The sequence below is a fragment of the Nannobrachium achirus genome, assembly GCF_963921795.1.
Source record: "Nannobrachium achirus genome assembly, chromosome: 2".
Lineage (NCBI taxonomy): Eukaryota > Metazoa > Chordata > Actinopteri > Myctophiformes > Myctophidae > Nannobrachium > Nannobrachium achirus.
The window spans coordinates 71,542,507-71,557,464 of NC_137811.1; the positions used below are offsets into that span (position 1 = coordinate 71,542,507).

General features: G+C 42.9%; 1 protein-coding gene across 1 annotated transcript in view; it reads left to right on the forward strand.

Annotated features, from left to right (window-relative positions):
- LOC308300267 (uncharacterized protein) overlaps window positions 1-14,958 on the forward strand; it is a gene marked incomplete at its 3' end in the record, with an annotated part of 83,611 nt that overhangs the window by 37,749 nt on the left and 30,904 nt on the right. Inside the window, exons 22-30 of the mRNA XM_080744088.1 lie at window positions 477-590; window positions 2,374-2,448; window positions 2,813-2,873; window positions 3,873-4,045; window positions 6,419-6,535; window positions 7,209-7,499; window positions 8,528-8,638; window positions 8,885-9,071; window positions 9,715-9,887. Of these exons, the coding sequence (XP_080600214.1) occupies window positions 477-590; window positions 2,374-2,448; window positions 2,813-2,873; window positions 3,873-4,045; window positions 6,419-6,535; window positions 7,209-7,499; window positions 8,528-8,638; window positions 8,885-9,071; window positions 9,715-9,887 (1,302 nt within the window). The remainder of the gene's footprint in view (window positions 1-476; window positions 591-2,373; window positions 2,449-2,812; window positions 2,874-3,872; window positions 4,046-6,418; window positions 6,536-7,208; window positions 7,500-8,527; window positions 8,639-8,884; window positions 9,072-9,714; window positions 9,888-14,958) is intronic.

A 14,958-nucleotide genomic window follows, 5' to 3' on the forward strand; every position in this document is an offset into this window, starting at 1 on the left:
CACAACGCGTGAGCTTTTAGATCGGCTATTTCCACTATCAATGTTCTTTTTAAGTAAAATTGTCAAATGTGTCAGTAATTTCTTTGTATATTTAAGTTATGTGTCATGATTGCCATGTGCAACTTCAAAGCCTAAAAGCCAAAGATAAATGTAATTGTCAACGACAAATACACAATTAAATCGTTAATCGCAATTATTTGAGTGACAATTAATCGTCATGTAAAATGTCATAATCATGGCAGCCCTACCTCTAATACAGTATTTGACAATTCGGCCAATGTTTAATTTGATTTAGAAGTAAATAGTCCTTAATTAAATTGTGCATATACCCTCTATACGCTTAAACGGTATGGTGGTTTGTTTATTGTTGAGTGAGAAAACAATGTTGCACATTAAGTTAAGGGACCCTTAACTTAATGTGCAACCCACAGGCAGAGAACCACTGCTCTTTAACAATGATTACTATCACATTACAGAGCGTTCCTCAGAAGACCCTTCCCCTTCAACAAGGACCCATCATCAAGGACGTCCAGCAGCTCACCAAAGCTCAGTTTGACAGCTTCAGTAACTCTTCAGGCTACTCCACCCAGGTGAGACATTTATATGGTGTAGCTCCCCATCTAGTAGGGCATTCACCAAATATTCGAATATCAAAGTCACTATTCGATGAATTCGACAAAGTCGAATATTCGCTTATTATTATTATTTTTTTTCTATTGTTTTCTCTTTAGAAAATATATAGTTTATAAAGCTTGGCTAGATAGGAAGTCATAAGAATGAGTTGTCAATGCCCCTGGTGAATGAATTTGTTAATGCTCTATACCAGGGGTTCTCAAACCTTTTAAGGCCGTGACCCCCCAAATAAACATATTTGATTTGGGGACCCCCCACCCTGACAAGCACTTGGAATTATAGGTATTAATGTGACTCGGTTCCGCAGATAAATATTGTGAAAATAGCAGATCTACATGCTCACAACGCCTCGCAACGCGAGGCGTTGTGAGCATGTAGATCGGCTATTTTCACAATGTTCGTCTCTTGCTTACTTAATATTTGTCAGTTTGGCCAGTCCTGTCGAATATTCGACTATTGGAATACTTTGAGGTTGAATAATTAGAATACTAAAAATCACTATTGGTGAATGCCCTACCATCTAGTTATTACACTGACCTAGGGGTGAGCGATTTGGAAAAATACAATATCACAGTATGTTTCCAAGCGGTATCACAATACACAATCTTATCACGATTCCTTTTTCATGTTGGTTTTTATGGTTATTATTCAAGTTACTTAAAGGTGTATTCAGTGATAATGAAAGTGGCCGGGGGTCATCTTGTCCCTTACTGGCCTTACAGTGTGGAAATGTTTAGTTTTTGTATAGATTTTCTACACCATTATAATGTTCTCGTTTTGATCATTAGACCCAATCACTGAATATCAGTAGGCCTACGTCTCCAGCTTCAGGATATGTATGATACTGATTTACTACGAGACTGTGGCATTTTATGAGTTCAGTAGTTTACAATCTAGGCATTTAGCAGACTAGCAACTGGAGACCTTGACAGAACTACTGATTTAGACCAAAATGCAGGTTTAAATGAATTCTGCAATGAATCTCTGTATTAACAATTTAACAGGATTTTCCCTCATTGTATTATGATATGTACGACATCTCTGAAAAGGCATATCGTGGAGACATTGTATCGTCTCAATGATATGTATCACCATTCAAGGTTCACGGTTCAAGGTTGTACTTTATTGTTACGTCGTTTGTACAGGTACATAAAGTAAAACCTATTATTGTTCGGCATCCTTACAGACAATGCAGTGATATATATAAAATAAAGCAGAACAACAGAAAACAACACATCTAAAGTTAAAATAATAAGTAATAATGACTTAGGAAAGAAAGAGAGTGCAAAAGCAAAAGAGCAAAGAGAATGAGAAAAACATCTCAGCTGTACATGTGCATAAAGTTTGGTGTATTTTATACACCGATGGCATTTTTTCCCCGTAGTTGCTACTGTACTGTAAAGTTTTGTAAACAACTTCACAGTGTGTTCTATGTGCAACAGGTCGGTATAATTAAAAACTTCACAGTATATATCGCCGTATCGCCCACCCCTACCCCCATCCAGTTACTACACTGGCCTGGGACGCAGCTCCAAGAAAGAGAAAAAGAGAAAAACAGGCCAAGGCAAAGAAGACTAGACTAGGACAACGAGAACTCAGTCACACTACTGTCATTTATTCACAAAGGGTGAAATTGTAAATGTTGGTGAGAGTGCTGCAATGCAGTATTTATTGGATGTTGAGTATTTTTGGTTAATGCTGTTGTTGGGAGGAAATAACGTTATTGTCCTCCTCTTCTAGGCTGAGAGGTTAGGAGTCTCGTTTGCGTTTGAGGGGATCCTGAGTGAGACGATGAAAAGAAAGGTCACCCAAGCGGTGAGTATTGCTCCTTTAATTCAACATGCATACATTCTGCAGGGGCGTGCAGAGAGTACTGATGGGGCAGGTGCTCACTGCTCCAACCTCACAAAAGGGCACTTCTGCACATTTCTTAGGGTGGTCTTTTTGTGGGGGTCCCTCGAGCCATTTCACACCAGAAATGTAGTACAGTGAACATAGCATGCTTTCTGCCCTCCTCCCTGCTTCGTTATTCCAGCATCGTTTTTGCTTATTTAAACTGTGCTCTGTGTGTTAGACTAGTTTATTGTTGTCTTTGCAAGGACTCTGTGGGTCATGCAGATCTTTTTGACATTTCACTGCTCTATGTGTGACCAGGTCTCTTGTCTTATTTCCATTGCAGATAGGGTCGGATGGGCGTCCTATGTACAACAGTCCCAACTCTGGCATGAGCAGTTTCACTGGTGAGTTTGTCGTTGCCTCGCATGAAATCCATTTGATCAACAACTCGAGGCATTAACTCATTGACTGCCACCCAGCGTCAAAATAAGGAAAGGTTGTCAAAGTGAACCATTGGCAATAAGTCGTCAAACTCGTCATTTTTATTTATTTAAAATACTCTGTTTGCCACAGAGGCCTCTAATCCTGGTGAGTCAGTTGCTGTTTTGGATATCAAGCCCCTATACTCGGTGTTGGGGAAAATGGCACTATACAAACTATCTGCAGGAATCACTGCCTCGTTTGGAAGCTAGACAAAATATATGGTCACAAAGGGGGATATAGCATGACTGGAAGAGCGGTAGGGATAATCCACAAAAGCTCAGTATAGGTATTCCCTCAATGTAGAACTGACATGAAAAAATCTGTATCAACAAAATACACTCCACAACACAGACTTGTCTTTAGCATGAAGGCTATTCCATTGCACAACGGTGTCACTTGTCACATCGCTACCTAGGCTGTCACGACCATGACATCTTGATCGTTGTCAAACTAATATATTTTCAACAGTGGAACATGCAGTTCCTTAACCCATTCAGGCCGGGTACACATTTTAGTGTATGGGAGGGGCTTACAGTACATGTACAGTATGTATCAACATATTTGTTTTTGTAGGCTAATTTCTGATTTGGGCCTAACTATAGGTTAGGCCTAAATGGGTTAAATAAAAATTGCACAGGGCAGCAATGACAAATAACGTGAATATACAAACCCAATTTACTGAAATCTACAAAGACTTTACTGATAATGACCAGACAAGTAATGGCAATATAAAATGTTCTATGGCCAAAAGTTAAACACACCTAGACTGTCTAAATGTATACATTCACAAGTGTTCAAATATAGCAAAAGCAAATGAATCCGATCTACAAGCTCACATTGAGTATGAATTGGGCTTAAAACAGGATGGAGTTCAAGTCTTAAAGAATGCTAGTGATGTGTCATGATACCACTGCTTGCAGATGGGACCTCCAACGACAGTGCCAGTAAAAAGCTGCGGGTGGAGAAGGCCCCTCCGTCTCGTGTGCTCCACTTCAGTTATCTGCCCAACGATGCCTCGGAGACGGAGATCAAAGCCCTGGGGCAGCCCTTTGGCAAGGTCACCAACATCCTTACACTCAAGGGAAAGAATCAGGTAAGAGGACGAGACAAAAAACCCTCCGAAATACAATCGGTTCATAGTTAGGGAAAGTTAGCCGAGTCTTTGACCAATCTGGGAACTAAATTAATACCAATAGCTTTCTTCACAAATGTGTTCATAAAGGTGTCTACTATCACCTCTGAACTTTGTCAAACCCAACTCCCTTGGGAAACTTTGTGGGAGACAATCAAAGGTTGTAGTAAATCAAAGTGTATAGTAGAGTCTCATTGATTTTACTATACAGGGGAAAGAAAGTGATGACTCATCACTAACCCATAGTTTTGTGAGGGCCATTTTTAGTCCAAGGAAAGTTTTTTTTGTGCAAAACTAATGCTTGCAATGGATTCAGTATCATGAATTTTCAATTCAATTTTATTAAAGTGTCAAATCATAACAAGTTATCTCAAGACACTTTACAAAGGCTAAAGAGCCATGAGAGAGAGAGAGAGGAGAGAGGGAGAAACAAGGGAGAGACAAGGGAAAGACAAACAAGGGGCACACGCACACACATACACAGGTCCTGCATGCGTATGTACAAGAACGAACGAGGCAACAAACGAACGAACGCACACACACACAGGCGCTGCATGCGAATGCGTGTGTAGGGGGAGGGGAAGGGGAATGAAAACCGCTAGTTTGACCACTCACATGCTACTTAAAGCTGTATAGTTAAGTCAATGAGACCCCAACTTTGATTGGCTCCCACAAAGTTTCCGAAGGGAGTTGGCTTTGACAAAGTTCTGAGGTGATAGTAGACACCTTAATGAACACATTTGTAAAGAAAGCTATTGGTAAGCTTCAGATTGGTCAAAGACTCGGCTAACTTTCCTTAACTATTAGGTATTGTCTAGTAGTCTCTTGAGACAGACTGTTAACTCACACAACTGTCAAATGTTTCCGCGTAACTGAAAATGGTTAAGTAAATGGTAAATGGTGCATTTATATAGCGCTTTTATCCAAAGCGCTTTACAGAGATTGTGCATTACATTCACCCATTCACGCACACATTCATACACCGGTGGCGGAGGAAACCATGCAAGGCACCAACCAGCCCACCGGGAGCAATGTGGGGTTCAGAGTCTTGCCCAAGGACCCTTCGACATTAACTCAGGGGAGCCCGGATTCGAACTGGGATCCCTTCGGGAACCCTTCGTGCTCTAATAACGGTTTCTCTACCCCTGAGCTATGCCACCCCAGATGTGCAGATGGCAGATGTGTTCTCCCACTCCCCCAGTTCCATTTTGCCTTCCTAGTTGCGTGAATAAGCCCTACTACAGTAGTTGAAGCCCATCTAGCTTACTGCTTATCAGAAATGGGAGTGTGACGAGTAATCGTGTCACTGGCAGTGCATTCAAAGCCTCTGTACCAGGGAAGGAAAAGGGTTTTATCTGAGCATCTGAGCAGCAGCTTCCCCAAACATGCTTTTGAGCAATATAATACAGTATTTATCATTTGTTCCTAGATCCAGGTAACATGGCATCTAATACAGTATTTCTAGATCCAGGTGGGACCGTACCTATGTTCCCCAGGTTCTATGTTCCCCACTTACTCCCACAAAAAAGGTTCTATGTTCCCCTCTTACCAAAAAAAGGTCATATGTTTCCCAGGTTCTGTGTTCCCCACTTACTCCCATAAAAAAGGTTCTATGATCCCCGCTCAACTAAAGAAATGTTCTATGCTTATCCAAAAATGCAGGAAACATTCATTTCAAATTATTACTCTAAATACACACACAACAGAACAGAACATAATGGGGATAAATTACAAATACTAGTGGGTCAGGGGGAACTAGGGACATGTGGGCACCATATTTTTGTTATGACTGGACATCTGGACGAGTGGGCACCTGGACATCTGGGCACTTAGGGGTGGAGACATCTGGGCACTAGAGACATGTGGGAACCTGGGCAATCATGGGCACCTAAATTAGGATTGCCCACATATTCTTAGTGCCCAGATGTCCTACCATTCCCTCATTTGATTTGGGAACATATACCTTTTTTTTTTTTCCTTTTTTTGTGGTTGAGTGGGGAACAAGGAACCTTTTTTGGGGGGAGGGGGGAACATAGAACCTGGGGAACATAGGGAGGACCCCTTAATGATTTGTCAGTTGTGTTAACCCTTTGGCTGCGCCGATTAAAAATTGTCTTTTCCGCTTCACTGCCAAGGTTTTCTTACAGAACAGATAAACATTTATAGATAAATAAAGACAATTGTGTTTATATTAAATGATTGCAATTCGGCCATTATGTATTAATTTTGAAGAGTCTAGATATACATAGTTTACTTAAGGAAAGCACGCCATTGTGGGAAATGGTTTGATTTGTGCTTCTTTCATCTGGTATCTTTGTTTTCTCCCTGCCCAAGGCATTCCTGGAGATGGGTACAGTGGAGGAGGCCATAACCATGGTGAACTATTACGCCACTGTGAAACCTCGCGTCCGTCATGTCGCCGTCATCCTCCAGTACTCCAGTACAGAGCAAGTAAGGCAACATAACACAGCTAGAATGGACAGTTTTGGGCATACAATGTTTGACTTGTTTTAATAAAAGAGATTAAGTTAAACATTTCAAAGTATTATAGCATATAGCGTGAGCAAAACATTTTGGGATTCTACGTCAGCCTACAAAGACGCTACATTATCAGATCATCTTTCGGAGTCATGCCGTAAGATTGTAGATTGGCTGTATTTGCTGTGTAACACTATCCTTGGACAAGATATAAAGTTTGCCTCAAGCCAGTGGTTCTCAACCTTTTCAGGCAGCGACCCCCAAAAGAATCATATTTTAACTGGGGACGCGCCACCCTGACGAGCACTAAGAGTTGAGGCATTACATTTTGTATAACACGGTTCTATTGTGAAAATAGCAGATCTACATGCTCGTAGATCGGCTATTTTCACAATTTCTGCCTCTAATATTTGACAATGTGGCCAATGATTAATTTGTCATTTTAGAGGTATTAAAAAGGTCCTTAAATTGTCACTTTAGAAATGTTCAGATACCACTTAAAACTTCATGTTGGTTTGTTTACTGTTTAGTGGGAAAAAAAGAAATGTTGCACATTAAGTTAATCGTCTGGTGACCCCGCCAAATAATTGGGCAGTTAATGCAGGTGTGTTCCAGTATTGATGGAATGTCGATGTGTCCTCCGCAGCGAGCCCAGGCATCGCTGCAGGCGGAGTCTGCGGTCCACTCGGGTGGTTCTGCCAGCTCTGATGCCCAGGAGACCCCGGCAGCAGCAGCTCCTAGCTCTGATGTCCAGGATCCAGCATCTCCCATGTCTGATGTTCACGAGGCATTATCTCCTAGCCCTGATGTTGAGGAGAGCCTGGACGCAGCTCCCAGCCCTGTTGTTCAGCAGGCCCTGTTGGCACCTCCCAGCCCCGTGCTCCATATCACCATTGACAACATGTCATTCCCCGTCACACTGGACACACTGCATCAGGTAACTACAAAATCCTCACTGTTGCGCTCTGTAACACAAACACAAAGCCCCCCTTTTCAAGAATATAACATCACAACAAATACAAAAGGGAGTGAGAGTTTCAACACTGTGGCCATAACATTTCTGTCCAGTTTTCTTGTCAATAACTTACATGCAAACAACATTCAAACACATCCCAGTTGCCTGGTACCATGTAATTTGGGTTGGCAACTATCAGGCTCACAAGTTTCTCCAAGTGTCATCAATCATTAAACATACTGTAACATGTTGTTTCTCTTTCTAATTCAATTGTAGTTAATTGTCTAACTATGAATGATGGTATCATGATTTATATTTATATTTTTCTTTTTTGGGGAATTATCTTGAGTACCCCCTGCAGTACCTCCTCTATTTGAGAAACACTGGTTTAAATGACAGTTTTTGGAGAGGTGCAAGCGCTCCCAATGCTTGACTGAGTGTGTATGTAACTATGTATGTACTGTATGTATGAATGTAGCATATGTAATGGTTAGGGAAAGTTAGCCGAGTCTTTGACCAATCTGGGAACTAAATGCTTACTAATAATAGCTTTCTTCACAAATGTGTTCATAAAGGTGTCTACTGTCACCTCTGAACATTTTCTAACCCAACTCCTTTGGCAAACTTTGTGGGAGCCAATCAAAGTTGGTATACAGGAAAATAATAATAAATCTGCTTTAAGTAGCATGTGAAGGGTCAAACTAGGGGTTTCTCATGATTCTGAATCAAATGCAAGCATTTGTTTTCCACGAAAAACATTCCTTGAGCAAAAAACGGCCCCGACAAAACTATGGTTTAGTGATGATTCATCACTTTTCACAGACTCTGCTAACTTTCCCCAACTATGTATGAGTGTACTGGAAACAGCTGCAATACCGCTGGGTGACCAAGTGGCCAGCCTGGGAGAGCAAGTGGTGCTGTTGAGCAGCCGAGAAACTGCTCAAATGCATCGCTCACTTCAAACTGGGTTTGATTTTTGTCATTATTATTATAATTTTTTTTTTTTTCAGATTTTCTCCAAGTATGGCATAGTCTCGAAGATAATCACCTCCACCAAGAATAATCAGTTCCAAGCCCTGCTCCAGTACAGCGATCCCAGCAACGCCCAAAGGTCCAAACTGGTAAGACACATTTCACCCTGGCTACCAATGCAACCTCATTTGGTGTCTTTCCAGTTCAGTCGTGTGGTGTTGTCTTGTGGGACTAGAGCCAGACCAATGCCATGTCTTTGGGACCAATGCCCGTTTCGGAGAGCATTAGACCTAGACCACCAATTATCAATGTTGTGACTGACATCTTGTCAAAATAGAACTACGGTATATTACATCTGAGACAAGTATCTGTGTATGTCCTCTCCTCTCCCCAAGGCCCTGGACGGTCAGAACATCTACAACGCGTGCTGCACGCTGCGCATTTCCTCCTCCAAGCAGGTCAACCTCAGTGTCAAATACAACAACGACCAGAGTTGGGACTACACACAGCCGGACCTGCCGGCCAGTGACCTGCCCCCAGCGGCTGCTACTCCATCCAACTCCCTGCTGGGTAATTTCCCAGGTACATCCCGCTCCTTTTTAATTGTTTCTACCTCAAAAGGAAAAGTGTGTGTGTGTGTGTGTGTGTGTGTGTGTGTGTGTGTTTGTGTGTGTGGGGGGGGGGGGGGGGGGGTTAGCCCCAAGGAATGTTTTTCATGCAATACAAATGCTTGCAATGGATTCAGAATCATGAAGAACCCCTAGTTTGACCCCTCATATGCTACTTAAATGGGACAGTGAATCATAACTTTTTTTTGCGATGTTTCCGGCAGAACAGTCCTCTCATTCTATGGCATCATATGATGCTTAGTTTGTTGCATGCTGAAATACTAAAATATCTAAAAACACAGATTGAACACAAAAAAATAACTCAGGATTGTGTTGATCGTGTCCCAAACAACAATAAAATAAGATCTGGTTGTCCCAGAGGTGAAATGGTCCTTTATATTAACACTCCCCACCAGCCCAACACTAGAAGAGTGTGTCTATGCTCGATAAATCTCCTTTCTCAATCTTCTTTGGCAAGTAGCCACTGAACTAGTGATTAGAACTAGTAGTAGTCAATGGTTGCTAAGGGGTTTCTGTTTGTAACAAGTGACAGCTGGTTTGTAGTGATGCACCCCATGCCATGATTGTGTTTTTCTGCATTTTATTCCCCCTTCAAGGACTGCAACCACTGAGCACTGCTGCTGCAACCGCTGCTGCCATCAGGAGGGTGGCACTGGCCGGGCAGGGACAGTCTGGATCTGGCAGGGGTCTCCTGGTCAGCAACCACAATGAAGGAGTTAGACGCAATGAAGATGTTATCAACACGACACACACACAACACAATGAAGAGGTCAGCAACACAACACAACACCCACACAACACACACACATACACGCTAGAGCTGGGATCGGGCCCATTTTTTCTGTCCGTTCTGAACCCGTGTCCGACAGTTTTTTTAACCTTATGTTTCCAACGCTTTTTCGCCTTGTTTCTTTTTCTTTGAGGAAGCCACTGATTTACACTCACTAGCAAACTTGTTCTAATAATATGCAGTGCATGCAGCGTGCCTGCTTGCTACCCTTAATGTGAATATTAAGCCACACTGTGGCTTGTGAAAGTGTTTCAATAGTAGGCTACGTTGATTATTAAATAATAATAAATAATAACGTGCGCTGCGCTGGACGTCTGACACAGTGACTCGCTGACTCATTTATTCTGCAAGTTTCTGCGCCTGGAAAATAGCAGATCTACAAGCTCACAACGGGTTGCGGATGCAAGGCGTTGTGAGCTTGTAGATCAGACACCTTTGTCACGGAACACGCCACGATGAAGAAGTATAAAAGCCAGGATTTACTTGAGTGATGTGATGTGTGTTGAACGGACGGACGGACGGACGGACGGACGGACGAGGCTGGCACAGTGCACTGCCACTGCACACAACAGCGCCGAAAATAAACATCCAATGCAAGGACAGTATTGGAAACACAAGCTAGGAGTTCCATTCAGCGGCACGCCACTTCCAATCAAACCACAACAACGTGTTTACCTCAGCGTGGGACTTTTCTCCATGCTCAGTTATGTCTCCGTTGCTGCAGCAGTGTTTAGCGCGAGCAGCATCAGAGAGAGTGCATGATGCATGTCATAGGTAGGCAGAGGCTATATCAACGATTATGTCCGACCCGAATCGACGTCCGACAATTAACACATCTGCTGCCTCTTAATCTGAAGGTTGCTTGGTGCCTCGGCGCCACGTCGTTTCCTCCGTCGGCCGCCGCTATTATTTTGAAGGGCCGGAAGGGGGTTGTTTTTGTTTTTTTGGATTATCACTTGACGGCAACGATTACGTCATCTAGTCACATGACAGTGTGCGACAAGAAGATGAAGATGGCTGCGCCCTGCCTTTTGCCTTGTTTACATTTAGATCTGCTGCAAAATGTCTCAAAATGGCTATTTTGTTTAAATGAAGTTTCTTTATGGGCCTCGCCATTGACTTAACATTGAGGAGCTTCACTTCGCGTGCACGCCCAACGTGCGTTGTAAACAAATCGCCGACATTACCGATGCGAGCGGGACCGGAGCGACATTAAGTAAGTAATAATATCTTTACTGTATATACAGTAAGATTCACAGTCCTCACCGTCAACGGCGCCATGGTATTAACCCTTTCAATGACAATCCTCACCGTCAACGGCGGCGAAAAAGTTAACACTTGGGAGGCCAAACTCGTTCAGTAACGAGTTAAGGCCACTAGGTGTCACCACGCCAAACATGTCCCTGAACGAGACAACGAAGGGTTAACTGTACGTGCTGCTGCCTGCTCTCTGAATGACCCGAGTCCATACGTCACCCCGTAGCAGAGAGAGAGAGAGAGAGAGAGGGAGAAAATGGCGGAGGCTGCTTACATTGATTTCCATTCTACTCTGAAACATAAAAAGGGCTTTATCTCTGAATGAGGTGAAAAGAACGCTAGGGAAGCAGAGATCTGATTGTTTTCACGGCGACACTATAACGCGATGGTGGGCTCCCGTTTGGATTTTAGTTTCGCGAGCTTTTGTAAACAAAGGGATTATCTTCCTCAATCGTCAGTGGACACCCACGTGCACACGCACGAAGCTTCCGAAGCTCTTCATAATAAAGCGTGAGTGAATGGCGGCAGCAGCAACAGCTAGAAATGTTATAAACCTGAGCAGCCCATGTGTTAATTATGAAAATGTGTCAGGTAGAGCCTGACCGATACCAATTTTTTCGACCGATACCGATATCCGATGTTGGAGAGTGCTAGAGCACCGATACCGATGTTTTGTAAAAATCATTTTTTATTCATTTAAGATCATTTAATTGACTGCTCGCCCCTCGGATAAATGCTCAGATTATTGCTTTTTTTGTGCTTTTCATGTCAAACTTTGAGTTTGGTCGCAGTTATTAATTTCTATTGCTTGTTGGATAATAATACTCTTTTAATTTGGGGGTTCTGCTGTGTTTTGTCTCGTTTATGAATTAATATGTGTCTTTTATCCAAACGTAAAGTTTGATTCGCTCATGGATTCGCACGGCGGCTCTGCAAAGTGCAGACAGCCGCCATGCATTGCCAAGCAATTAAACAACACAAGTTCTATAGTCTATAGTCAGACATCTATATTTCTCTGTGGATTTTCACATAGGCCTACACACCTTCCTCCACCGCAACATGAAAAATCAGTGTTAGACAGTGCATGTGGTGAGTGAACGACACACGAGAGGCAGCAGCTCCAGTAGTGATGGCTTGCATCTTGGACTATTATACTGCACTCTGCTGGATAATTCTGGTATTGCCCACACATAGGCCTATATAACTCGGGGTTTCATGCTCTATCCGCAGACACGTTACAGACAATTAATATATCGGATATCGGTGGAATAATTCACCGATACCGATACCGATTGCTCCAAAACGACCGATATATCAAATTGACCGATATACCGGTCGGGCTCTAGTGTCAGGCCCGAGCCCGTCGGGCCCCACAGGTTTTCGGTGGGGTATCCCAGCTCTAACACACACACACACACACACACACACACACACACACACACACACACACACACACACACAGAGAGAGAGAGAAACAGCCTGCCTGGACTTCCTTCCTACCAGTCATTATCAGATTTTTTCTTTATTTTGCCTCTCATTGTCATCTGTTTCACGGGAGTCCGTTTTTACATGGCCCACGTTGATTTCTCAGCTAAGGGGTCCCTGCTTCATCTCTCTCTCAGCTAAGGGAAAAATGACAACAGCATGTGTTGAAAATCTGCCACATTATGTTTTGATCTGATCTACAAGCTTACAGTGGCCCAATTCCAATTCGCTGACTGACTCACTGACTTACACTAGGCACGCGTTCACATGAAGTCAGTGAGGGCTTGAGGGCTGTTCCAATTAAAATGGGCAGAAGTCACTGAGGGCTCGGGCCCCGCCCTTTTATGCACCGTTTCCGTAAGTGCGCACCTATGCAGGCTATGGCAAAGGAATTACCCACAGTTCATAGTGTTACTAGAGGAATCCTCCAAATGTCAATCATTTAAATATGCAGATAGGTCATGAATCGCTGTTAGAACGTCAACAAACAGTAGTACTTTCTCACTGTTCTCAAAGGGAGACGGAATAGAAGATAAGTATATATTTAGTAGGGATGTCCGATATTGACTTTTTTACCGATAACCGATAATATCCAACTCTTAATTTCTGATACCGATATGATATATGCTAATATAATATTTAGCAGTGATTCTCAACCATTTGAATTTCAAGGACTCCCAGTTTGAAATCTATTATGCTATTAATAGCATTTATATATCGCTTGGACCCCAATTTATATTATAAAATCATATTGAGAGTGTACAAATGGAATGGCTCCATTTGGTTCCATTTGTTCACTAAAAGTTAGACCTGTAAAGGTCTTTGCACACTGCTGCGTTTTTCGGGCCGAATATCGGAGTGATTTTCGGAGTGCGTGAATAAAAAAATCAACCTCACGTTATGTCAATCACGTTTGCACACTGCCGCCGGTTTCGTATTTATTTTCGGACCAGGGTTGATTTTTTCCGATTTTCGCAGCTGTTGCACTGAGTCCCTTGCTCTCTCTCCCTTTCCTCTCTCTCCCCCTGGCCTACGGCTTTCGGATTTCCAAAACGCAACGAAAACACGCAGTGCAGTGTGCAACCACCTTAAGGGTCCATTTGGTTCCATTTGTACACTCAGAGTTACAGACCCCTATGGGTCCATTTGGTTGCTAACTATCTAACATTAGCTGGGGACCAAACCCTACTTTGGGGTTTTTGGCACACCCCTAACTGCCATACAGTAAGAACTCCTGTAATATATATATGCATATAGCTTAGGGGCACAGACTTGTTGGCAAATGCTAGGTTGTTGAGGGCTTAGGGAGGACATTTAATGCTAGGTTGCTGAGGGCTTAGGGAGGACATTGGAATTGGGCCAGCGTGGTTCTGTGTGTTATATTTACTTTCTGATCTCTTCCTGGTATGTTGCCCAATCAGAGGGTGACTTAAGTTACGCATGCATAAACATGTGAACTGGGCAGGTACACGTCTATTTGAAGAGACGTGATTGGCCTGTCCCTGGCTGTACAGGATGACAACACGCTTTCACACACAAAGGGGCCATTTTTTGGGGTAAACATCTAGCAGATGCTTTAGAGCAGTGGTTCTCAAACTCTGGGTTTCGGGATTTTGAGGGGTCCCCAGATGATTAACTTAATGTGCAACATTGTTTTCTCACTCAACAGTAAACAAATCAACATAAAGTTTAAGTGTATAGAGGGTGTATGCACATTTATAAAGTGACAACTGAAGGACTTTTTTTAATACCTCTAAAATGGCAAATGAAACATTGGCCAAATATTAGAGGCAGAAATTATGAAAATAGACTATTTTCACAGTAAAACCGTGTTACAAAATGTAATGCCTGAACGCTTGGTGCTCGCCAGGGTGGGTGGGGGGAACCCCAGTTAAAATATTATTATTTTGGGGGTCGTGGCCTGAAAAGCTTGAGAACCGCTGCTTTAGAGAAGAGTAGAGTGCTAAAAAACCACCAGGATACCCATGGCATACACCATAGGTAAGCTTCAAAAACATGTTAACTCATGGGATGCCCACGAGGTGTCTACACACCAATCTCTTTGATGTCTCTGGAGGCCCACGACGCGTTGACGTGTTTACTGTATTTACAGTATTACTGTAACTTTAAATCTCACCGTTAGGTTGGGGCTGCGCCTGGATGTAGCCCATTAGCCGCTAGTCGCTTCGAGTCGACGCTGAGAGCATCGTGCGGCCGTTGTTCTCCATATACTCCAATGCATTTCCCCATCTTTAACGCCCTTTATTCATTGAAAAGTTAAAGTGTGCTTTGAACAAGGCCCCATGCG